Below are 27803 nucleotides of genomic sequence, written 5' to 3'. Positions count from 1 at the left end.
AGCCATTTTCTTTATTCCCTTTTTTATTTTTTATTTTTTTGGCCCAGCAGTATTTCATCCCCACAATAACTGCTCATTTATTTACCAAACACTGTCTGCTGCCACATACAATAAATGTTTATTGTGCTGTTAAGCCTGTCTCGAAATGACTTCAGGTATAGTCATCCCTCACAAAGGGATAGTTACAATTAATGCCACAATGCGGGGTTCGTGAACCCACACATGGGAAGACATTTCCACTTCCACGGCGTGTCGTTTTTCCGCCGTGTTCGGCTCTGCGACACGCTCTTATGAGCTGCCTTTCTGCCTCAAGCAGTCAGCAAATAACAGGGCAGCTGCTTCAGCAGCAGAGGCAGCGTCTCCGCGATTCTAAATCGATAGGCTCTGATTCTGCAGTGCTATTATTTAAAAGGCCTGCAGATAATCACAGGTTCTGTCCTGAAATGGACATTCACTGTAATGAAGAACATAATGTGTATGCGTTATTTATGCGGCTCGTTCTAATGATCACCAACCAGTTAGGAGGCGTAACCTAAATATGCACCGAAAGTCTGTGAAAATGAGCCCAAGACGTTTTGGGAGCGTTCAAGAGATGACACTTCAAATGGCCTTGAGGGTTCATAGATTTAGTCAAAACAAACTGCTATGCATGCCAGATGCAGTCTGAGTTTACGACAACGGTATTCGTTCCTGCACCGTTTATCATCAACAGCTTTTGGGAAAGGTTTCTCTTAGATGAGTTAAATTGAAAATATCACTTTGTTCATTTAGAAAACCAGGCTAGGAATGTAATGACTTGGTGTTCAAGTAAAGCGTCAAATTTTTTGTTCCTCCTGCTTCTTCTATTGTAATGTTACACATTGCTTCATGGAAAAGAAGTCTTAAATCTCCATATTGATTTTGACAGATAGACATATGAACATAAATATAACCTACTGCAGTTTAACCCTATTATAGGCCTTGGGCCGCAACACAGAGAGGAGTATAAATACGTGCTGCCAAGCCCACAATCTGTATCTATACCTATAAATCCAATCAGATTTGTCATGACTGACGACACAGAACGAGAGACGAGGAGAGTCGGAGAAGGTGGCAGAACTGAGACCTGCCAGGGGTTTTATCGACTGAGAGGAAGAAGGAGAAAAATCTAAAGTAAAGGGGGAGAGAAGGGGAATCAAAAGAGAAGCGTGAAGTCAGGAAAAGGGAGAAGCACAGCGAGCATCTTGGGTATTTAAAAGCCTTCATTCAGCCTTGAGCTGGACTTGATGGGTGCAGAGAGGCAGGGAGGTCTTAACTCTACACAGGACTGAACTAGAAGGCAGCTGCGGGCAATGAATGCAACAGCTACTTCACAGGCAGTACACCAATCAGCTCAAACTTTTTTTTCTCTCTCTCTCTCTTGGATTTAATGATGACAAGAAAGTGCCTTGGACAGGAAGGTTGTTTCCTCCTTAATTGATGAGTTCATCTGCACTTCTGTAAGATTTGGAGATATGTTCTAGAAAAACCTTGTTATGTTTATGTAAACCCTACAGTACAAAGCTAACCCTCCTGTCCAGCATTGCTTCTTCACATCTACTCTTCCTGACCACTCCACTTTTACAGTCTCAGTCTGACATAAACACACTTCCTGCGTTTACCTCTCAATGCCACAGAGAGCACTCAGCAGACACTGGAAAACACGGCGGCAATGGAGTCAAGAAGAAACCGCCGCCCCCAAAAACAGCCAAACATTTTTAGAACAAAAGCTGCAAGTGTGAAAAATGTTGCAGATTGTCATCACACAGAAGGACACAGTAAAATAATAAGAATAGGTGAAAGAAAATACAAACTTTGGACTGGAGTCAGGTCAGTTTAGGACAACACTCTCCCTTGGGCTCTCATTATAAGATTTTTAGTGTAGATTTTCTGACTTTTGTTGAGATTAAGTGTTGCACAGCCTGGCATTCTCAGGAAGCCATTTTAACTGTTAACTTATTGGCTGGTGAGACATTTTTTAAGCTAATGGGAGCTATGATATAACAATTAAAACTCACATTCAGGTAATCTCCACTTTTATTCAGTTTATTCCACATTTACTCTTTTAATGTTCAGTTCTTTTTTTAAATTTATTTCTCCTCTTACTGTGCGGCCTGCTGGCTCAGGATTACTGTCGGCTCCTGACTGGATGCGCTATGAGAAACGCACACAAAACCTACAGAGAAAGGACATTAAACACATCGAGGAACAGGTCTATAAATTAGACGAGGACGCCGTGGCAGAGTTCAGGTAATTTAGTGCATTTGGTCAAGTTCAGAAATGCTAATTTAGCAGACGCATGTTAGTGCATGTTTCATTTACCTGTACTGATCATTACATCAGCTGAAACATGCCCAGGGTGCTAAACCCCGAGGAAAACATGTGGATGATAAAAGGAATAGTCATAAATCATTTTGTCTCTGTGCTCCAACTCTGTGAAAAGTTAGAGAAGAAACTTAAATAGTAAGCATATTAAATTAAATACTCTCCACTGAACAAATAAGGATGGATTTTTTTTATATTTATAATTTTGAGATCACACTACTTCAATCCTGATCCCAATGAGCCAATAAATAAATATGGCCAGTCTTACATTTTACTGTAGATTACTAAGAGTTAGCTGCTGACTGCAAACAGTTTCCTTACTGATTGCAAAGAATTTCAAAACGTCTTAACCTTTTTTTTTTTTGTTGTTGTTGTTAAAATAAATACATAAAAATCCCCAAGTATTCCCAAAGTATTCCCTGCATAAGCACAAGCCTATAATGACTAAATAGCACTGTAATAGTTGAAAGGATTGTTTTTCTTTCAACTGAATAAAGGAAAAATCTCCCAGCAGTCTCATAACACTGCTTGTATATCACCATCACTTGACAGTAGTCACCAAAGCCGGAGGAAATTTGACTCATCAAGATTATATCTCCCGAGAAAATTTTCAACATATTCCTAACTCACTTTTGTTCTTCCTGGAACATCTGAATCTCTGTTTTGTTTTGTTTTATTATTATTATTAGAAGTAGTATTATTATTAGTATTATTATTATTTGACGATCTGCCATGCTGTCTCTGGATGATCACTGATATGGTGGAATTTATCTTTCAGAAAGTTTCACTTACTTTCTTGTTGAAGTTAACTAAGAGTTTAGGAGGATTTCTTTTCTCTACAGCAAACCCCAACAAGAAAGGTTTCAGTGGTCAGTTGATCATTTGCTCAGGTTAGGGTTAGGTGAAACAACAAATCATTGCTCCACTCTTAAATATTGGTTGTAACTGTTGCTTGTTGGCCGTTACAGAGAGGTGCTCACTTGTGGAACTGTTAGCAAATTTGCACACAGAATCATCGTAACATGCACTGACTCATATACATCTTGGCACAGGAAGTAAGTCATCGCATCTAAGCCTTTAGAGCTTGTTGTTAAGTCCCTTACACATGCAGATCAAATGTGTCTTATGTGTGTTACTGTTGAAAGCAAGAGAAGAGCTTGAGCAACAGAAAAAGAAAACCAGCAGGGTGAGACACAAGGAGTGCAAACACGTACGGAGATGGAAGGAGAAGAATACAACAGCAGTCCTGATTCAAGCATATCCCTGGAGTATTTTTTCACTATTACAGTAAGGCAGTCGTTCTGCTTGCTTTGAATCTGACTGCTCGTCTCCAGAGATTGCTCCAACTCCAGCTCTGAGCACGTCTCTGCGAGTAGCATGGCTCGAACGTCAAGATTCATATATTAATTTCCAATATCTTCTCGAGCTCAGAACTCAGAGGCTCAAGCAAATCATGGAGCTATTAAAAAACAATAAGAGATCTGAAAACAGAACTATTCATACCCCTTTAACTTCTGCACATTTTCTCATGCTTCAATAGTAGCTAGCTTAATTAGTGTATAATTTGTGAAGTGGGAGTAAAATCAAACAATTAAATCAAGTTTATTTGCATGGCACATTTCAGCAACAAGGCAGTTCAGAGTGCTTTACATCATAAAAACATAAAAAAATTGTAAAGATTGTGAAATCAGTCACACACATCACAAATGACAGTTTTTGACTTTTTTTTTTTTTACAACTATAAATCTGAAATGTTGGCACTATCACTTATCCCCCAAATCAATACCACGTTTTACTGCTATTGGGGAATGTCTACAACATTTGGCAAAAATGTATGCCCATTTGCCTTTACAAACAAGCTCAATATTTATATCTGGGTTTTGACTAGACCATTTCTGCTTTGATCTAAAACCATTCCATTGTAGCTCTGACTTTGTATTCAAGCTGGAAGGTGAACTTCTGCCCCAGACTCAAGTCTTTTGCTGCTTTTAACACGATTCTTCCCAGGATTGCCCTGTGTTTAGCTCTATCCATCTTCCAAACCGTTTCGACCAAGGATATGCTGTGTTCAAGAATGATGTGCGGTTTTAGTTTTCACACTTTTATTTGTGAATTTAAAAGAAAAATATGAGTAATTTACTTTCCCCTTCACAATTAGCCATTACCTTGTGATGTTCTATCACGCACAAGCTCAGCAAGATCCCAAAATGTTGCAGCATCAATGTGAAAAATCTGAAAGTAGTTCAGTTTTGAACGTTACTGTAAATGACTGGGCAACAACAACTCGACACAGGTCAGACTCCCCCTTTTCCAAACAAAAATTTGTAATGAATAATTCAGTCCTCCAAACGGTTTGGATAATTAAAGTTTTTTTCTTCAACATGTTCTATTATCACATACATCTAAACCAAGCGAGGCAATGAGCATGCTGCCGGGCATGGCACCGCACATCAGAAGTGGCAAAGTAATTAATATTTCACCCACTCGTTTCACATTAACGCCACACAAACACAGTCAGAAAACACAGTCGCAAGAATCAGTCACTCATCGGGAGTCTCACACAGCCGCAGAGCTTCAGCGGGAAATGATTACACAATATCTTTCCTCATTTCGCTTCAAACACAATGTGAAAAATGCCGTTTCCCAACGGCTCCGTGGTCAACACTGCATTCCACATCAATGCAACATCCTGAGTTCAAATCTGGTGCATGACCTTCGTCACGTTGTGGTGAGAGAGCTTCCACTACCGAAGGAAATCGTCCCTCAAAAATAATTCATAACAAGACAGTTTGTGATGGAGGCGTCGGCACTGGCTTTCAATCCGTTTCGTGCAGCTATTCATTTTTTAAACTTTCCGTCAGCCCTGTACAGTGTGTTTGTGTTTTCTAAGGCATGCATTCAGCAAGCTGCCCACTCATATTCATTGTTACACTTCAAACTGGCCTGAAATGTTTGACACAATAAACAGCTGAACAATGAGCTTCACAGTGTCACGGATGCTTGACACAGAAAGAATGGAAAGACTGGCACAAATTACCTTTTCTGGCCAGAGAAACCCGAAACCAAACGTTGGTGTTGGTTGATGTACAAATCCCTCAAGGAAATCCATTTAGAAAACAGGATGGAACTGTTTGTTTGTGAATTGGATGAATGATCAGCCTGTACCGAATCCGTTTCTGAGAACACTTCACAGCTGATCCCAATACACTGTTGCACATTTGTTTCAATGTGAAGAAATACAGAAATACTCCCCCATATAATCAGCAGCGTTATCTTTACTCAGCTGCTGATATTAGAACCAATGCGTATGCAATCACTAAGTTACCACCGACTTTTAAAGTCACAGTGACAGAGAGACTGTATTGACTGGTGCACCTTTCTGCCTTTCTGCATCTTGTCACCTTCTCTGTATGCTGCCCACAAACAGCTGCTGAGTAGGAAAGAGCTCCTAGAGATAATCTGAAGCATTAAACTATAAGATGTTCAAAACAAATCGCCAAGCTACAGAAGAATGAGTAACGTTTTCTGCAAGTTGTGTCTCGACATTATCAACTGAAACCACACTGAAATATTTTATAAAAAGAAAGATCGAATCATATTTAAAAAAAAAAAAAGATTTAGCATGCTAACATTAACCTTGCACTTCACAAACTTCATTGTCAGCTGTAGCAAAATTTGACTTTCTACTGTATACATTGACTCAGGGACACTTTTAGAAATTAATGATAAAACCAAGTTTCAGACACCATAATATCCATGAATATATACATTTTATAGCAACATACAATGATCAACACACAACACAGAGATGCTTGAGGCAGCAGCATATCATGTGTGACATCAGTACAATAATTGGCCAACTTTCATTTTTATTGCAATATATTTGCTAGATTATAGAAGAAAAGCATTTCAGTCAACATGCCCGACAATTTTAAGGTTTTTCATTGGACGGTAATAAATTACGTTGGTTATGTCTGACTGTCCGACGTGTTTTCACAAACAATTCTGATCATTTATGTAGCTGGCTCCACCACAAGCTGACTCCGCCATGAACTGAAAAACCAAGTTGAAACACAAAAATGTAAATACAACTGATGAGAAGGAAGGAAACGAACTAATGTGCAAGGCCAGAAAACTGCAGCAACAAAGAATTCAAACCTGACCAAAGCCGGAAAAAAAAATAAAAAAATACTGTTTATACCAACAGAAATATGACCATAATAGAGTCCCTTTCCAAAGCTCCCTCTCATCAGAATTTAACCCAACAAGAATTCTGATTCATTTTTGTGAACCGCTGTACCCTTAATGCTAACCTTTTTTTGGACCAGACTGTGCTGACTGTCAGAATACCTGAAACTCCCAGGCGACTGTATAGAAAGCAGAAAGGATTATAATGTTCTCCAGCCACAAAATCGTAGCTTTTAGCATGGTATGATGAGGCGCCATTATTCTTTTGATAAGACTAACTTCTGTGCCATGTACCACAAATCTTAGCTCCAAATAATACTGCAGCTTTTGAGAATCAATCCAGCAAGGACAAAGAAGCAGAGTTTCATGGAGGCGCACCGCATTCAGCCGTTATCAGTTAGCAATCAGCTGATTGTAATTGTGTCAGGATAATCCTGCTGTACAGTAAACAAAGCTCCTCAGCTGCTTACAGTCATCATAATCCATTTAACCTAATAGCCTTTAGCTGTTTTTAAAAATGACTCACTAAGCAACAATCAAGCCAAGACAAGAGGAGCGGATAAATAAGTGAGTTAATCAGTGACGTTTTCGCAATTTAACAAAGTCTAAAAACAACTTGCAAATGTTTCTCATCAGACACTGAACAGTTTTTTTATTTTTTTTTTATAGAACTTTTTTTTTTTTTAAACCGTGAAGAATGATTTATTTTTGTGCTGCACATGAGCCAAAAGTGGGCTATGGATTAAGCGCATATTTCTTTTTAATGATGAAGCACAAAGCACTAGGAGGCAGCTCTGAAACTCTCACAAGTCTTTTGAAGCTCCCACTAGTCAGTCCCACAGATTTGACAGACTGCTCTCTTTTTCTCCTTGTTTGCCGAGAAGGTTTCTGAAGGTCTGAGCTCAGGGCAGGCTAATGGCTCAGCAGCACTGAAGGCTCATTTTAAGACGAGATCATATTTCATTAAGGCTGAACCTGATTATCTCCTCCCATAGTGCACTTGGTCACAAAAAAGACGAGCGTACACATCAGGCGAACAAAACAGAGGCTCCCAGACCTGCATTCATGAGACGCTGATGACTGGAGAACAGCTGCAAAGCCTCCGACATTAGGACACGGCAAAGTCTGCAGCTGTCAAGCTGTCACTCCCGATACATCTGACGAAGAAAGGCTAACTACAGCAGGGCACTGATTTTAGCTGGGACAACTTCTAGACAATGACAGAAGGACGACAGAAAGCCGCTGGTGTTTGGATGTGATATGTACACGCTGCTCTTATTAAGAGACACGGCGCACATTTAGAACTGTAACACCAAATAATATCTTACTGTACCCAAAGGACGCAGACTTCCACTTGCGGCAGGGGATGACCCTCTTGCAACCTTCGGATCCTAACCTCCCGGGATTTTCTGTGGCTTCAACCGGCAGTGATGCATGCCTCCTAAAAAAAAAAAAAAAAAAAAAGAGAAACAGTGTCACAGCACAACACAAACCTGCAAACGTATGACGACAGATGAGAGGAGAAAAATGATCAGTGTGAAACTGCCACTTGTCAGTGAAGCATTAATTATTTGAAGAACTAAATCTCTTTGTGGATTTCACTCTTCCCAATGTTTTGTTTATTTTCATCGGCGTAATCAAACATTTCAGATATAAACTGCAAACTGGAAATGACACATTTCAGTTTTATTTCTACAATATGTCATCAAAAGGAAAGAAAAAAAGTCATTTGCAAAGCGATATCTTTTTATCAGTTTGGCACAAATACTACTACTACAGCATATTACCTGAATTCATTTTTTAACATATTAAAAGGTAAGCTACAGGAACAGAGAAATGGCCTCAGGTCCCACTATGATCAACTACAAACGACGTAAAAGCTGTACGTGCTACTGCCTGCGGCTCGTTAATAAGACTGATGAGCTCGTATTCAGTTTTTTTTATTTATGCTCTATCGATCATATTTCTGTTATTTTCGAAACATTTATTTTGATTTTCTCTCTTCTATTTTGTAAAAAAGTCACTACAACTATTGAGCTGGTTGTTTTTGACGTTTACACACCATTTCTTAGAAAGCTGTGAGCAATTGAAAATGGGATGGAGGATTTTTTATTTATTTATTTATTTTTGTTATCGACAACATCTCCTGGGATTGGTTTTACCCCATCTCCACCCAATTAAGTAAAATACACCTGCACTGCGCTGCAAGAGTTTTACTCTTTAAATTACAGAATGCTGTAGAAAATAAGCTGTACAGATATTGAGGAAAACTAACTGCATTAATTTAAGCGGGTAGATTCTATGGCTTAGTTTTGAAAACATTATTGTCCTTGAACTGAATTTTTCTCCACATGCCTCAAATCTCCCTGTGTGTAAAACACAATTTCTCAGAAAAACGCAGTCCGCTCTGACTGGGAGAAACTGAATTACGAGCAATAATATCATCTAGTCCAAAGAAAAATATTAGAAAAAAAAAGCAAGGCATTCACCTTTTCAGACACACAGACAGATATATATTAAAGATATTAAAACTATTTAGTTAATGTACATACATTTTAGAATGTAAACACTGAAAATTATGTTCAGTGTACATTCGTTGATCAGCTATTAATCATATGCGTCATGATGTGTGATATTTCTCTTCATCTGTATTTACACTGTTACATTTTCTAAGCAAGTCTTCATCAGCAATAAGAGGCTAATAGAAATTATAATCCTGTCCAATATGGAGGATCACAGAAAGGAAAAGCCAACAGGAGTGAGGTTTAATTGTAGAGCATCTGACCTCACTTTTAAGCTTTGTTTGTACTCTACACAAGACTGTTGTATGTAGAGATCTCCTAAGAGGCATGTCTCTCTCATCCATTGTTCACTAATGCTTCAACAAAACAAAGCCTTTTGGTTGTTTCAGATGGATGAAGCACAGTTCGTAAGCTTGCAGCTTGCAGCCAAACACTAAGAACAATGTTGTCACCCAGTTATTTCAGTACCAGATCAAGAAATCCAACTTTATTCAACGTTTTTTTTAAAAACCGCAACAATTTTCCATCTTATTCTTCCCTTAAATGAGATGGCAGAGAAAATACCAGGATGGTAGACAATTTCTCTTGCTGTATGGGACGAAGGTCACAGCCCTGCCCCTCCACCACCTGTTGCTGTGCACTGTCGGTCAGCTGGGTGTAAGACTGTTCCACCTTCAAATACTCGTATTGCTCTTTAAAGACAAAATGTAATGCTGTAAACAACATTAGTAAAATTGTACTACCTAAATATTATTTTGGGAGCATTAAAGCAATTTGATCATGTCATACAACTGAATGTCAGTCAACTACTTATAAATGTAAAGCGTTTATTGCTTTTAACTTTAGTTATTATGGCTTAGAGTTAATACCAAAACTCAGTCCTTCATAAAAATGGAATATTTTGTAATACGACTTTTAACCAGTGATGATTTATAACACTGCCGACACTCTCAGCATGTTCTGTCCAGGCATAGAAATGGAAAGTTGAGTGGAAGACAAAAGTGTGGTAGAAAAGGTTGCACAAGCTACAGAGATCTTAATCTGGCGAGGAACGTGAAGCAAAGATTAAAAAAAAATCTTTGTGTATTAAATTTAGGAGCTTGGTTATATTGTAATAACTTAAAGGAGATGCATCTGTACATTTCTTTTTTTGAAATTCTGTGTGAATACAGCAAAATGCTGGCATTTTAACTCAAGGTCATCATGTCATGAGAATCCCACACCAGCACGTACTACTGAGAAGATGAAGTCTTTATGTCAGATCTCTTCTGTGCTTTTCTTTTTTTCCAAGCATTAAATTAATTTTATTGTTTAAAACAAGTTGCAGACACAAATCCAGCTCTGAAGTCCAGAGAGACAGCAGAGGCTGATTGTGTCATGCCTACCGCCATTTGCTGCTATTTTTCTGCATAATGAAATATTAATTTGAAATATGCAAATTCAGGACTCAGAGCTATGGACCCTAACTAAGAAGGAATTCACTCAGCTTCTCACCTTTAGCTACTCCAGGGGTGACACCAAGTCAAATGCTGTGAACTTTTTTCAAACCTGAAAGTGGCAAAGCTGCTTTAGAAAGATTCTCTTCCCCCAGACAGAGATGTGTTGCAGACAAAGCCCTCAGTCTGCTGTACACAGACTGTACTCAGCATACACAGTTTACTGTAAATGGAGTTCATGTATAATGGAGTGGATTTAAATAGCACTCCTCTCGCCTTGTTGGTCTAACAAGTCCTACAGGCTGCCCCCCACTTTGGCTTTTGACCATCATAAAAATCATCAAACACTAGTTGACATTTGGAGACGTGGCGACTTCAGTTGCTTCCTTTAGATTATATGAGTTGGGGGATGGATATCAGTACAGCAAAAACTCCTTTATGTTTTAAGAAACTTAAATTTAACCAGAAGGGCCCTTACATTCATCCTTTCATATTCTACACTGATGACCAAGTTTTCCATTTTTATGTAAAATTTTATTAAAGCAAGTCTTCAATCTGTTCACATCATATTTTAACTTTTACAGCTTTAAAAGTTAAAATGTGACTTGAATAGATTCAAAAAGAGTTCAGCTATTTTAAAGTGGACATTCAAATCTTTACTGATTGAAACACTTAACAGCATAACTACAGATTTCGGATTACTTTTGATACTGGTCTTCAGAAGAATGAGTCCAAGGAGATGTCTTAAAGCTTTTTCTTGGTCTTTTGATGGCTGTTAATGTTGAAAATTCTTCAAACTTCAGCACATCAACAATAATGACCACAGTGTTTTACATAACAGCCTTAGACATCTAACATGCATTTCTGGTTCTGCGTTGGCTTCTTTCCCCAATATTTACGGCAAAGGAGTTTGGCAGTTAAGGCTTATGATCTCTCTTCAGTGAAAATGTCTTTAACCAGTGGAGCTCCCCAAGGCTCAGTACTCAGTCCAGGTATTTATTCAGTCTTATAATTATATCTGTTACAATGTTCATGATATTTGCTGTCTTCTAAAACACATTAGCATAAAATGTTATCTAAATTGATCGACTGTGTTGGGCCTAATGCATACCTCCTGGTGTGGTCTCTAGTGTCTGCTAGACAGTCCTTTATCATTTGTACTTACCCACTAAGATTCATTAAGGATCCTTGCAGTCCAGATTTTTGTGATCATGCTGGCACAGAGGGCAGGGAAAGTCCATCCAACCAGGAAAATATACTTTTGGCACGCAGTTTGGATGTGTGCCACTTGAAATGTAATATAAATAGACTGAGGATTGATACTTGATATGATGTGCTGCTCTACTGGATTACAAAAGTACACTGATGCTGTCTAAGAGGCCATAGTAAAAAAAATTGTACAACTTTGAGTGAAACATGGCTGTTCAGCTGAGCTAAAAAGGAGCTTGTGTACACTGACATGGAGAGGCATGTTATCCACTTTACTCATGAAAAACCTATCTGGCTTACAATTTTCAGAAACAATGATTATAGAACCACCTAGATTATACTCACACATCAGTTAAGTAATTAATGAAGTCCAACATATAACCTTGGCTAAATTTTCATTCACTGGACTTGCATATAAAATTAATCTCTTGGTCTTTCATCATTCACTTAAAAATGTTCAGAGCAGTGTGATGCCTCGTTTATCTAACTGTAGAAAGCTTCTCCTTTGCCGAAGCAAGGTCAGTGACACGTTCCAATAAGCGAGATCATATAACCCCCCGTTCTAAATTCTTCACACCGGCTTCCTGTTGAGCTCAGAATTCATTTTGAAATATTAGTCTTTACACAAAGCAGCAAATGGTCAGGAAACACAGATATCCTTTAACTACACATATACAGTTTCTTGTTCTCTAAGAAGGAAAATCAAAATCTCTAAAATCCAAACCTAATTTCCGTTTCAGAGTAATAAAATCATTTTAAGCTGGATTAAAATGAACTGTATTGAATTAAGGCAATCTATTTAGTCACACATTTGGAAAACAATGCCCAAAATTGAGGTTGCTTGTCAAAAGGGACTTCTGCCCTTGTCAAGGGCAGAGACAAAGGACACAGTTGGAGCCCTAGATACCAAAGTTGAGTATTTGTCGGCAGCAGAGGACGGGTTTCAGTGATCCCTGAGGACTACTCCTGCTTTGGGTGTGAGACAGCTCTACAGCAGGTGTTGAAACACCGCACTGTCACTTCCTGTCCCTGAAGATAAATATCAGCTCAGCTATTCTGTCACTACATCAAAGGACTTTTTAAGGTTAGATATCTTTGTGAACTAAGAGCCGTTTGGTCCACACCGTGTGCCGTTTCCTCAGCTGCAGAAAACCCCTGCTCCAAGGGTTTTCCTGCAATAACTTACCTTGAAAAGAAACTGCAAGTGTGCATCTTCTGTGCTTCCCTTTTACAAATGCATTACATTAATTCCTTTGGCATAATATTCCGCTTCATTAATTATCTCACATTCCATTGACAACAATGCCATGAATAGAGCAAATGATGCAATTGATCGGACACGCTGTGCTTTGCTGCTGTGGCTTCGAAACACACTAAAAGAGAGAGGTTGGGACCTCCAACACATCAGCCCAGCAGAGCTTTATTCTCTTCATTGTCATCTATATAATAATGGTTGAGCTGTATAATCCTCGCCTCTCTGTTTTCTCCAAGTCTCGGCGGAGGAGTAAAGGAAAATAAAAGCCACAGTCCAAGGTTTTTCTACAATGCATGCAGTCAATCACTGTGCTAGAGTCTCTCACAAGATCCCCCGTCTTGCTTGGAGTCGATTCTAATAAATATGAAATTTCAATTAGCCATCATTTTTTTTCCTTTCATACTCTTGTCAAATACAACTGCCATCCATCCCAAAGCTCAGCAGCTACGCTTTTATGAATGAGTGAAAAGGGCACGAGGAGGAGCGGCAGTGTGGGAACATTCACCGAGGAACAATCCAGTGAAAGCAGGTCACTGTGAAGCTGTTGATCCCCTGCCTGAATGTCTCAGCCAACGTCTAATCACGTCTGAATAAAGCCATCTATTCTGATTTCACAACAGCAGACCAATTAAACACAACCATGTCGGTAATCCTCTCTCATTAAGCACAGAGTGTGGTGGACAGTATAGGCAGCGCTGCCGACTTCTCCCCCCCCCAACAAAAACCTCCTCCAAACCAGTGCAAAGCAATCCTGCAGGATCGTGCCTTATTTATTTATAGCGCCAGTGCCAAGTTCAGAGGCTCCTGCATTATTAATGATAATGAAACCTACCGAGCCATGTTGCACAGAATTTTTTTTTAAAACTGCCAGTCTCACTGGTGTCATGCTGTAGCATATTAACAAGGTGTGAGATGTAAGCAACTGTGTGTTGTCAGCAGATTGCTGTTATGACAGTTCAGTTTATCCTGCTGTCGGTTCAGGTGACAAACAAGGAACAGCAAAAAAGATGGAGAAAATCATAATGACAGGTAACTGTGATGCTTCCCAAACTGAAGCAACAGCAGACTTACACGCCATTCTTATCAAAAGAGAGTTATTTAGGACATATCACTAATTATAAAAGCATATACTGAACTGTAAAATGATGATTTTGTTATCAAAAGAAACAGAGATCTTTCAAAGTAGTTTTTATGTTTCACTGGAACATTTCCAGTGAAGCACCCTGGTAGCACGAATGCCTTTGAGCAAGAAAGTTTAGGTTTAAATCTGGGCTGAGGTCTTTATGCATGGAGTCTGCATGTTTTCCCTGTGCATGTGTGGGTTCTCTATGGGAACTCAGACAATCCAAAAACATATGTTTGCTGGGTTAGAGGAGAAGTCAACATGTCTGACATTTTTTTTGTCTGACTGTATTAAACTCATACATAACATAATCAAACACTTGCAACAACAATAGACATCCACTCAGCTGTAACACACCAGTGAACACTTGCTGATGCCTCAACATGTCAGAGCTGTGAATACCAGAACTGTTAAGAAAATGTAAACATGTTGATGTAAGTAAAAAAACAAAACAAAAGAAAGAAAAAAAAAACTGTTTCTTCTTTCCGCTGTTCCAAAATAAACAGCAGAGCACACTGCTGGAACACAACTCATTCATGGATTTTTGTAAGAGGGTGTTCATCAAAACATATGCCTGCTTTTCACAGGATGATGATAATGAATGAGGCTTTGATGTGAAGCCACTTTGCTGTTCTATTTCGCATCCATAAAAAAGCTCTCAGTGGCCGTACTCGACCAGGTCTACTTTTGAAGCTAAAGAACCGTGATGTCTAATGAAGCCCTCGCTGCACTGGCACACCTACTTTCTTGTCCGTTCTATTTATCAAACTGTCTTCAGATTACATCACCTCTTGTTTCGCATTAAGCCGCATCTACACCTGATGGCTCTGCTTTAAAAGCAAAAAGGTTACACTTCTTTTTACAGAATGAGAATGTCGTCTTGGGTTGTAAGCTCAGGACTAATTGAGGAAATGCAACAAAAGCACAACAGCTAAGAATGCAGAGGCCGTTTGGTTTCCAACCACATCAAATCGAAGTTCTGTTTCCCCTAACGTTCCGTCTGTGTTTTGGTTTCAATTCCCACAACAACTTGCAAAAAAATAAAAAAAAAAAATACATAGATGCATCTGTTTGAAAATAGTTGAAGCAATACTCTCTACATTTTTAGCACTCTGTAAAACATACTTTCCTGTCTGTGATCACTTTTTCCCAATAAATATTTTATATCAGGTCTGTATTATTAATGCTGGGAGTTGCAGAGTACAATAGATTCCAGCACTAGTTATAAAACAAGTTGATTCACAGGTGTTTGAGCTTAACAGGCCAACTTCACCGGAGTCAAATAACATTATATTATTTAGTATTTCAGAAATATGGTCTTGCTCAAATGCTACTGAACTTTGTGTGAAATTATGTCGCTAAAAATCCTCAATTGTTATATTGTAATTAGGGCTACGTTTATGTTTCAAAATTATACATAATGGTTGCACACTCCTGGCATATCTCCACCTGGACATTTGACTAAACATCTCATGAGAATTGATAGAGATCAGTTGGTTGGGTTAGTGGTATGGGTACAGCTTTAGAACATTGATACCAGTTTAGACATATAAACTGAACTGGTTTAGACTAGTTTAGACCATTCATATAGCTTGTTAGTCTCTTATGTTGTTCAGTCTATTTGCACGGGATCTTCTTGAGACATCCAAATAACTTTGTGCATGTAAGGCAGCCCGCCTTCTTTAATATTCCACTTGATGAAATATCACCACCAAAATAGACTAAGCATGATGTTATTACTGCCATGCTTTTAATAAACTGAGTGTCCTTTGCTTGAATAGTCTACTCATGCCTCCTCCAAACATTCTTCTTGTTTTGGGGCCGAACAGCTCAATCTTTGTCTCCTTTGACCATAAAACCTCCCAGTTTTATGGTCTGCAAATTTCAGCAGAGCTTGAAGGTGTCGATTTTGGAAAAGGGGCTTATTTGTTGGTCAGCAGAGTCTCAGTCCATATTGATTTTAAACTTGCTTCACGGTGGACAGTCACACTTCTGTTTCAGCAGCTTCCAGTTTATGAGGCACTTGAGTCTGGGTTCCTGGATTATACGTAAACATCCTCACCAATTTCCTTTCACCTGAGGTGACGGCTTGATTTGGAGGAGTGAAACTTCGACACGATTTGGTGTTTCGGCAGAACAATGCTCGCTACCACATCAAAGTCGGTCTTGGACATAAATAAATGAGGCTAAAAGTAAGCTTCTGGGATAAACCTCAACACTATTAAAAATGAATAGGCCACGCTTAAGAGCTGCGTCAGCCAGAAATATGCAAAAAGATTGTTTGAGGTTTGAAAGAGCTTTTGGTTGGGGCACAACTTACTAAGTGATATACATTCTAAATATATTCAAGCCAGCATTTAAAATATGCATCAAATTCAACGTGGAGCACCTGGGTGAAATCAGGACATTGTAGGGTTGGTAGCTCTCAAGGACCTTACCTGGGTCCCACTCCAGTTAGAGAAGAAGAAGTTTAATGCATCATGAAAAGCCCAAAATGAATATGAAAATGGTGTCAATGATGATCAGAACTATTACGTAAAGGTAAATAAGTAACTTTCAAGAATAACTTCTTCCAGGTTTTTGCATGTAACCCTGTTATTGTTCATCAGCTTCAATAAATACAGTTAGATATCGCTTTACAAAACAGTTTGTGTACGCAACTACCTACAAAGAATTAACATCAACGTGTATCTGATCTTCTGTAGTATAAATGGATGATATTAACAATAGCTGTGAAATTATTATGAATAGTGCAGACTGAGAACCGTCTTTTCAGCTGACTTTCTTTATCCACACTTCATTTATTTCTTTAAATTGTTGTAACAGGCAATGTTGCCAGTCTGCTGCATGACAGAACATAAACACACGAGTTTTATAGCAGGAATTATTGAGGAGGTATACAGAAGGAGGGGGAGCCTAGGCTGCAGAACAGACCTGAAATGTTTTTTTTTTTTTTGTTGTTGTTGTTTTGGGGGGTTTTTTCACCTAAAACAGCAGACAGTTTGTGTGACACCCTTTCTAACGTACTTAGACTGCCTTTGGCTATGAACACATAGCAGTCTGAGGTTGTCTGAGGTGGAGGATGCTTGAAGAAAAACAGCTGATAAGGAGTGTGTTTACCACTGAGCAAAACCCATCTACTCTCTGCACATGGCTTATACTCCTCAGTTATGTCCCCAGTAAAGATCGGTTTACTTCAGTTTTAAAACTGTGGCAGCAGAACCACTCCAACTGCCAACAAGTAAAAACAAAGACAAGGGGCCTTGATGAAAAAGAAAAAAAAATATCCCATCATTTTCTCTTCAACTCTGTAAAATCTACCAGTCGGCAACACAAACAAAAGTGACGAGTTCTGTCTCTGTCGTACAGGTCTATGCTTGTCCTTCAGAGAAAAGAAACCGTATCACCCCGACTAGTGTTCTGATTGCTGTTATATACTTTTACACAACCACAGCTTGAGATTTTTGAAACCCAATCCCAATATTGTGTCAAGGATGTCCAAAGCAAAATGCTGTTGTAATGGAAAAAAAAAAAAAAAAAAATCAGCAGAAGTCTACGACTGATCATAAAAACTGGAATCAAAAAAAACAGCTCGACCTACCTGACCATTCTGGTGGGGTCAAACTCCAATCTGTAAGGTAGGGGGGAAAAAAATTGTTAGTTTTGTTTAAACAAATTAAAACTAGAAAAATATTTCAAGAGTAAAAGCTCAAGAAATTGCTACACAAAATAAATTAAATAATTTGATTCAGTGACGTCAGAGGTGAGATCGAGTTCAGCAGTGTGGAACTGCAACTGATCTCCTGAGAGATTGTAGCAATTTACAATCAAGTGAGATTTACAAGTTAAACATGTAAAGCCATTTTTAGGTACATCTTGTTAATGCAAAAGAGTGAATTAGCCAATACTTGGGAGAAACTAAACGTATTTAGGACTCTAGTTACGATACAAATGACCCCCAGAGGTCAAACTGAGCATCAAAATCAAAATGAAATGGGATTGTAGTTACTTTTGGGCTGTTGTTGCCATTGACAGAGTCTGATCTGGGTATTTCAGAACCTGCTGATCTAAAAGGAATTTCACATACAAGTCTACACAGAATAAGCTGAAAAAGATATATTGCCTTGTATTAAGGGCTCGGCGTGGTGCTGGTGGTGGAACAGCAAGAGAGACGCTTACTTGGCTTTATACTGAGAACCACAGCTGAGTATTGTTGCTGACCATGTCTATTCTTTCATGACCACACTATACCCATCTTCTGATGGCTTCTTCCTGCAGTAACGCACCACGACTACGAACTTAAATCCTTCCCAACTGGTTTATAGAATATAACAATGAGTTGACTGTACTCTGTACTGACCAGACCTCAGTCCAACAGAGCACCTTCAAAATGGATATTAACGTCAGAGATGTGGAACCAACAAATCTTGTGTTGTGGCTTGTTATTCTGATACATATAACTGTGTAATTGCATTAAATAGTGACTAAAGACAGCAGATAACTGAAAATTTAATATTTTCTTATGTATAAATAAGATAAGTCTTTTGTGTGTAAGGTCCCACCAACTGTAGAGGATTTTATTAAAAAGCAAAATGGTTTACAAAGCACTAGGTCGACCTTCAGGGAATATGAGGTTCAGTTTAGAAAGTCTTTGTTCTCACAGAATGTTCTATCAATTAAAAGATATCAGTGCAGGAACACACTGCCTGTTACCAGCAGTGTGTACGGTTCATTAGTTATCGGCAATGTGATCATTGAAACGTAGGTATCTTTAAAGAATTTTGAGTTTTTATTTTTGACAGTTTTGTAAAAATATATATATATATTTTTTTCATATAAGCCTCTTAAAATAGGGCTTCCCGACTATATAGTTTGTTTTTGCTGTATTTTCTATGTATGAAATTGTATGATTGGATCTGGTGCATCTGGTTTTATGGGACTATGGACAGAAATTAGCATTTTGCTAAATCCGGTATATTTACGACAACAATGTCACATTCATTAATATGCACCATCCCATTTAAATAAAAATCAATCAATCAAAACACAATTTGTTTTGCCTATATTGCTTAACGTTACATTTTGAGGTTTTAGTAAAGAGTTGACCTGAATATGCTTAAAAGTTGATCTCTTCTCTTTTTTTTTTTTTTTACCTTGGGCACCTATAACTGTCATCAAATTTTCTGTTACACACTATTAGTCCTCAGTTTTTGCTGCAAAGTTTCAAAGACGCTGTTAGGGGTCCACTGCAGTCACGATGACTGCACTAGAAAGGGAAAGTACTCCTCACCATGCAGAAATAAAATGTGCGGCCTGTTCTTCAAACCATAGCACTGAGGAGCAATAAAGCAACTGCATGGCTGCGTCAGGCCAAATTTATGAGCCGCTTGGTTGGCTCCTCTCACTTTGGAGGAAAACAGTGAAGTAAAGTCCACACAGACTTGACTTTGTGTGGACTTTTTAAATACTGTCGGCTGTGTGCAGAAATGTTCCACTGTTCAGGAAATAACAGCCATCTGCAACTTCATTTCTATTTTGGAAACATTTGTTTATAATTGTCTGACCGTAATTGTCTTTTAATAATTCCCACAAACCACAACAAAAACATGGTATTAGCTGTTTTCCTTTGCGCAAATTATAATGTTGAGATTGTAGAAAGTAGTTCAGGTGAAGGTTGTGGAAGTGTCAGTGAAACACAGTGGGTGGATGAGATTCACTGATTCACTCTCTGCGTTTCACTCACAACAGCAATTAATCAAGCTATTGATTGCCGTGAAAAAAAAAAAACACAATACAGGAAAAAAAAAAGGAAAAACTCAAACTAATCGCTAAACAGTTGTTGAATGATACACCCATCTTTTAAACTGCCTTCCACCCACTCATTTATATGCAAACCACAAATGGAAGGAGTTATTACATTCTGAAACAACAACAACAAAAAAAACCTCTTCAGAGTACTATCGCCACTATTAATTTTACCACAATCACCAAAGCTGTTTACGTTACAATTTGTTTTAGTATGCTGACGCTGCAATGAGGGTCCCACTTCCACAGAAGACAGATGGGGTGTCTCCTGCAGCATACACAGCATGACGCATCATCAGTCACTGTTATTCATGTGGAACGTCACTTTGTGCCCATCTGAGCTGCTGCTTGATAAGTTCAAACCTTCTCGGCCACTTCAAGGCCAGCCCAAAGCAAACACAGACATATCATCAAAAAAAATTCAGTTTTGCATACTTTTTTTTTTTTAATTAAGATGTTAAAACAAATGTTCCTTTTTTTTCTAAACTTGGAGCCAAACAAATGCATCTTTTATTTAGGGGTACATCTACTGCAGTTCTCTGGTCGATCTCTGATCTTTAACAATCCTGATCTGCCGATTCTGATTTTAGCTGATATTATTATTATTTTTTTATTTTTTTTGTCTGAAATGTCATTACCAGTGACGTGCGGTGAGGTTCATTGCTGGTGAGGCACTGACTTATGACTTAAGACACCATGCATGTTATTGGACGTACGGAAATTTCGCGCAAGCATACAACGCTGGAGGGCAAAAAGACTAATCATTTACATGTCATTCATAGCCGCGTTAACTCAGTGAAACTTAGAAATGTAGATATTGATTTTGTGCTATGATCCACAGCAAAGTTATCTGTGTTCGCCAAGCTACGCAGACTCGTTGCCATAGCAACGGACAACAATGCCACTTCATGTTTTAGGATTTAACAACAAAAAACATTCAAGAATTTTGCACACAGAACAGAACATTAAAGCTGTTGTTGTAGTTTGTTTTAGGCTTAATGTTTAATTAATAAATAATTGCTGTGGTACATTAGCTGCCGCTTCTACTTTACTGAATTATTTAGACATACAAACTGTAGTCCAAAAAACACACATTTCATAAAAAAACATCTTATTGCTGTCTTACCTTTACGTATCAATGAAATCCATACAACGCTAATTCTGCACAAAAATATCCGTTCATCCAAAGCCAAGTCTATCCTCGGCATGTCTTTTCTACTCCGTTTAAGAATCATCAAACTGTCTCGAAGCGAAACTTTCAGCTCCGGTGTTGGTCTTCCTTAGTTATCATCTCCTGCTTCAATTGAAAATCCACTTTAGAAAACTGTTTAAGTGTAGAAATGTAGTCTTTCATGTTTACGTCGGAATAGAGGAGAAAACAAATATATCGCTGTACTTTACTTATTTACTGTGTGGCTAGCTCCATGGCTAGCTCACTGTGTCTTACTCTGCAGTTGTGTAGTCAGAATATCTGGGATCATGAGCGCCCCCTCCCGTGAGGCAAGAGAACTGCCTGCCTCCCCTGGAGTCTGTTTTCTGCCGTTTCTGATCGCTCCAAAACACGATACACACACAGTTGGTGACAAAAAACACTGTACATTATATACATAAGCGAAATTATGGAAAATCAGCCCATATATTAAATGTTTTTTTTAGCCATTTTATTACCGGCGTACAGACAGGACGAACATGCTCTCAAAGAACGGCAGCCAGTGCAGTGTTTGGTGAGAGGTTGCGCAATCCCAGGTGAGGCTCAGCTCGCTGCTGCCTCACCGGCTTCGCTTCTGAGCATTTTAATGGGAACATGCGAAAATCCAGCGATTTTGAAGAAAAAACTAATCAGAATTAGTTAAGCTAAGTAAAAAATAGATACTTTATAGTACAAACCACAGGGTGAAAATAGCAATATAAAGGGTTTTATTATATATTATTTTTCCATGACGACAGGGGAGGCTCTGCCTCACCTGCCTCCCCTGACCGCACGTCACTGGTCATTAGCAAGAAAGTCACTGAATTGGCAACAGTACTATTGTTGACAGCAAATGTGCAGGCATGATCTGGTGGGCCGGCCTATCACTCAAACCTCTCTTGCAGGAGAGCAGAAGAGGACAGTGGCTGATTTTTGCACCATTGCTAAGGCAGATTAAGGTCATTATCGGTGGATAATATCGACTTCACATGTAAGTATTGGCCAATCACTAATCTTCCAAACTTAAGGAAATGCACACTAATAAATCGGTGCACCCCTACTTTTTATTATGTGCTCTATTTAGTAAAAGTCTCGCTGATATTAAAATGTCTTTTTCAAGACAGATCCGGTCAAAACATCTTAAAATACAGTGGATCTCCAAAGGAGGCACACATAGTCAAGATCCACTTAAAACCTTTTTCACTATTCATACAGCACACATCTTGTTCAATTCATCAAATTCAATAAATACATCTATGGTAGAAGAATACTAAAGTAATAATTTTAAAAGTAAAGTTAATCTAACAAACACTTGAACTAATATCTGTTAAATCACCTTTTATCTAACTTCAGCTTGATTTGTGATGTTAGACCAATTCAAATCATATTGTGCGGACATCTGTTGTTCACTCGTCAGGTGACCTGAGAGATTCTTTGGTTCTGAACTCCAGCCGTATCATTTTAAAACTTGAAATCTCGTCTTTCTTTTTTATGTCAGTTTTGATGTGTGACTGAAGTGAAAATTAATTGAATTGCAATTGAAATAGCACACAAACTTATTTGAATACAAGAAGAGAAAAATAGGACACAACCACATCAACCAAATACAGTCTGCTGAAGCTCACTAAGGTCCATTCCCAAAGCCTTTTAAATAATGCATCATTAGCATTCAATTAGAATCAGTCTACTCTCCCAATATTTGCTCTTTGCCCTCTAACGTAAACGTGTGTCTTGACACAGTGAATTCTCTATTATGTCCACAAGCTTACTGCTTGTAATCAAAAATAAAGTTTTATTATTATTTTTTTGTTGTCCCTCATCCATCAAGCTTATAATGTACACCTAAAATTAAAGCTCAAATTTAAATTAAACAGTTTTTCTCCTGCATTGCGTAGAAATACAGTCTGCTGAAGCTCACTGAGGTCCATTCCCAAAGCCTTTTAAATAATGCATGAAAGGCCAAATCCCAATGGAAGCATTATTCCACAGTAAGGCCTGTGCGAGGTGTGTGTGATTGCTTCCTCCCATGCTGGACCAGGAGCAGCCAAAGCTGCAGTGGTAAAACTAATACTTTATCCCACCCACTTCCTTAAACTAAATCCTACAGCTCTGCCTTTTCCTGCAGGGTCAGTGACATCACCCTGCCCCACAGGGGCGGGTATATTCATTCCCCGTTTCCTCTACCTCAGATACATAAGCTGTTGCTATGAGGACAGCCTGTTTCCTGTTGTGAGGGTGGAAAAGAACAGAGGGCACACCGAGCAAGGAAAATGCTGACTCAGAAATTATCAATCTGCCTTTCTGCAGGAGTAAGTGCAACCGGACACGACTGCAGGAATGCAGCAGCCTTGCTCGTTTAATCATAGCTTGCTGCTTGACTTCAAATGAACTGGAACATCATTTACTGCAGGCCATGCAGCGGCACTGAATCGCACCCCGGAGCAACGCTCCATCTGAGACTACTCCTTTTAAATGTGCACTTAATTTGTGTTTCAATATACTTTTTTCTTTTAGTTATGCATCTTAAACATGTTCTGTTAAAAGCTGTTTTGCTTTGGTCAGCGTGTCTGGGAGAAAGTTATTTCCTTGTACACTTTGTATGGATAAAAGCATGAAGGTATATCAAATCGTTGGTGCGATGGTGCAAAAGTAAAATATCTAAGCTAAATCAAATGATTATGTTCTGAATTTGAAAATGCTGTCATAAGATATGTTTATTCTACTTATAAAGCATTTATGATTATACTAAATGTTTGTAATAACTGCTTAATTGACAGATAATTGACAGTATGGTCTCTTATATTTAACATGCACAAAAAAAAAAATAGGAAATACAAAAGAAAATATATAAATATATATTAAAAAAAATGTTAGTCATGTTATCACAAATAACAGTTTTTTATTGTTTATGTTAAGTTACATAGTTGATTTTCTTTTGGGGAAAAAAAAGTTAAAAATAAAGAGTTAAAAAAACTTTTCTGTTACTTTTCTGACTATATTTGCTCTTTCAAGAAAACTTATGCAATTTGATATCATCTAAAAAAAGTACATAAAATGCTAATATTTGCAGCAGGCTTGCCGGCCACTACCACATAACATTTAGGCGAAATGTTTGCAAAGTGATTTTCCACTGGCTCTTTGCAGGAGAATCCCATTTATAAGTGGAATATTTTTACACTCTTTTGGTGTATTTCAACTGCAGAACCTTTTTTCTAGGAACCATGGAATTCCCTGGGTCCATTACTTTAACCCCTGACATTTCCAGCGCAGGAACCAAGGAAAACCTTATTACCAGTGTAAAATCTGGAGGATCCTTCCTGTTCTAGAGGAGTTCTCCTTTCCACTCTTGCATCATGCATGGTGAGCATGAGGGACACCGGCCCTCGAAGACTGGAGTTTGACACGCCTGTTCAAGACTGTCTGCATTTTTCTAGAATCAATAAAACTCTATGAAAATACTTTTCATTGTCACATATTGTCAGGGCACTAATTACAACACAACATTTAACAATTGCTTCAGGACGTCTGACTAATACACGTGAATGATTTAACAGCAACACTTGTTGGGAAGCATCTCACGCAATCCATGAAGACTCATATCTTATCAGAAGAAGATGTAAACAGCATTGAGTGAACTAGCAGTCTAAATAAAGTCTTGTTTCTTTTAGCTGAAGCTGCTCAGGTTAATTATATGACCTCAAACTGCTGTGTCAGCGTTCTCTTTAATCCCTTGACAAATTGATTACAACGGCCAAAATCAATGCAGAAATCACAAAACAGCAGCCCAATTCAAGCAGCCTGTTTAAGGCGAGACAATGTCTTAAGATTATCTAAATGTTACTGCAAAAAAAACAAAAAAAAACACTTCTCTTACATTCTAGTGCTTTACATACACATAATTGAAACCAGAACTTTACTAACAAAAAGTTTACTAAATGCCACAATAAAGATAGAACGGATACCTCAGAGATTTATTTTATTAACGTCTTCAAAATCAGAAATTTACATACATTTGGCTTTGTACTTGTGTTGCACCTCATTAAGTGCAACACAAAACGCTGCACACTTCAGCCATTCACCCATTCATGCTCACACTTTCACTTAGTATTTGGCAGTATTTCTATAAAGCTACATAACCTAGGTCAAAAGTTTTGTTTTTATTTTCCACAAGCTTCTTAATAATAGTTCAATGGAAATCTGGTCCATTCCTCCTGACAGAACTGATGTAACTGATTCAAGTTTTCATAGGCTGCCTTACAAACACACACCCACACCCATGCACACACACACACCTTTTCAGATTCTCTGTAGGGCTGAGATCAAGGCTTTGTAAAAGCCACCTGAAAACATTCCCTTCGTAGTCCTGAAGCCACTTTGGATGTATGATGAGGGTTATTATCCATTTGGAGGACCAATCTCTGCCCAAGCTTTTACTTCCTGGCTGATATCTTCAGATGTTTCGTCAATATTTCTACATAATGTTATTTCCTTATCTATTTCACAAAGTTTAACAGCCAAACAGCCCCACAACATGATGCTACCATCCTGCTCTCATCATATCGACATGTAATGGCATATAATTGTTTAAATACATCTGGAAATTGTTCCAAAGGCTAAACTAGACTTGCACAATTATGTTCCTGATGTCTTGACTGATTTCTTTTGACTTTCCAGTCGTTTCAAACAGCAAAGCAGTGTGATTCGACAAGTATTCCTCCAAACTGTTAGTTTCAGAAGTTTCCAAAGCCATGACATCATCATCTGGGCTTTCCTTCATTTTTAAAATGAGATATTAATTATTCTGTACGCAAACTTCACATTTTGAAGACATACTCTCTCATTATTGTGGCATAAAGCAAAAAGAAATAATTTTGATAATTCTACCTGACCTAAAACAAGAGAAATTAAGATTTAACTTCAGAAAATGGAAACAAAAAACATCTATGTCTTTGTGTTTAGTTAGATGTCAATAAATTTAGAACCAGGTAAAAGATCAATTTTAACCATATGTGCAATTTAGTTTGGCAATTAATCGTCATACTATTTTGCTGGATTTTTTTTTTTTTCCACATTCACAAATACAAAAAAAAAAAAAAAATCTGAGTAATACTACACCACACATTCAGATTCAGATTTATTTGTGTCCCCCAAAACAGGCAAAGTATCAAAACATAAAAACAATAAGACATACCAAAAAGAACATTAAATACAAATCAATGCATTATAGCATGATTTGATTTATTGTGTTGTAAAGATAGATAAGCTATCTTTACAAATTGTGTGGCAAAACACACAATTTTTACTGCATTCATTATTGAAATTGCAGACAAAAGGTAATCAGATGAATGTAGACTGGCAAACACAAGTGTGATGTTCTAAGCTCATTTAATCATTTCCTCCTACCCATAATGAAAAACTCAATTTGCTCTATCCAGCTGCTTTGAGAAAAGTAAACAAAGCTAAATATTCAAACAGATGTGTTCCTGTCAGGGTTGCCACATCAGTTTCAATAGAATTTAGTATAAGTATTTTACAAAATGTTGCCTAATTACATACTTGGTGAATTCTACACAGCAGTAAGTATTCAGAAAGTTCAAGTTATTCAGATTGAAAGCATCTAAAATAGCCTGACTATGCAACAGAGAAAAAGCAGCAGTTTGAATAGTCAACTTGAACAACCATTTGCATGGTTATTTTCAAAGCAATGTGATTCTGTGGCTCTGCTCTGATCAATTCATGATTTTGAATCCAAAAATATGACAAAAAAAAAAACAAGAATCATCACCCTCTAAAGTTGAGGAGCAAGAATATTTGAGAGCTTTCCAACATATGCACACCTGCTAATCAAGAGAAAATATTAAACTGGCTCAGAACACAGATTAACACCAGACACTGTCTGATTGTGAAACATTGACAGGCCATATAAAAAAATAAAAGAGAAAACACCAGAAGAGCTCCATATGTTTGTCACAATGTCTGGGTTACATAAAGATGCAGACAGCTTCAACTGTGATTGAACATGTGATGATATGACATCAGAGCTAATGAGGTTGTCTGTGAAAACCACAAAAATGACAAAAGATGATTTCTTGGGTAATTCCAAATAACAAATATTCTCCTTTCTGTGAACAAACAAAACGAAACAAAAAAAAAAAAAAAAAAAAAAAAAAAAAAAAAAAAAAAAAAAAGTCTATTGTCATCCTTTTGCTGTGAAAAAATGACCATCATTTAGTGACAGCAAGTAATCTACTGACGTCTGGAGTCAGGCTATTATTTGGACCTGACTGGCCCTGACCAGTGACTGACTGATCGAAAAAATCAAACAACCAAAATTTTCCTGATCAATCAACAAAGCATATCTAAAACTCTACAACATGGGCAACACTCTTTGATGTGGAAGTTGCTACTTTCGGTAAGACTCTCAGTCAATTTGGGTATCAGTAAAACTTCACGACAAACCATTTAATACAAAAGCATTCTGTCTAGTTATTGTAGACTTGGAACTCGCCACAAATCCCTGATCGGAGCATCACTTTTAGTAAATAACGATGTCAACTAAATGTGTCTTCAGCTTTTAAAATTCAATGAAAAAAGCAAGAGAGAGACATAGAAAGAGATTAAGCTATACACCGGGGGAGAAAAAAAAGATTGCAGTAACAATGAGATGAGTTTATTTAGCCTTGAAATGAAGGGACCTGATTGGTGTCCAGGCAACCGAGAATGATCATGAAAT

The 27803-nt window shown here is 38.0% G+C and overlaps 1 protein-coding gene across 4 annotated transcripts in view; it reads right to left on the bottom strand.

Annotated features, from left to right (window-relative positions):
- The window catches only part of LOC103145094 (IQ motif and SEC7 domain-containing protein 1), a 138409-nt gene that overhangs the window by 93384 nt on the left and 17222 nt on the right, over positions 1-27803 (bottom strand). For 3 of the 4 annotated variants that reach the window (XM_007562367.2, XM_007562370.2, XM_016676484.1), the window contains exons 2-3: positions 17678-17707; positions 7865-7972 (exon numbers count right to left, since the gene is read on the bottom strand). In XM_007562367.2, coding sequence (XP_007562429.1) covers positions 7865-7972; positions 17678-17707 — 138 coding nt within the window. The remainder of the gene's footprint in view (positions 1-7864; positions 7973-17677; positions 17708-27803) is intronic. The other variant, XM_016676481.1, reaches the window with a different exon arrangement.

Source organism: Poecilia formosa, unplaced genomic scaffold (genome assembly GCF_000485575.1).
Source record: "Poecilia formosa unplaced genomic scaffold, Poecilia_formosa-5.1.2 Scaffold135, whole genome shotgun sequence".
Taxonomy (NCBI): Eukaryota; Metazoa; Chordata; class Actinopteri; order Cyprinodontiformes; family Poeciliidae; genus Poecilia; species Poecilia formosa.
The sequence above is the reverse complement of the archived record's forward strand: the minus strand, read 5'-3'. Positions and strand labels throughout refer to the sequence as shown.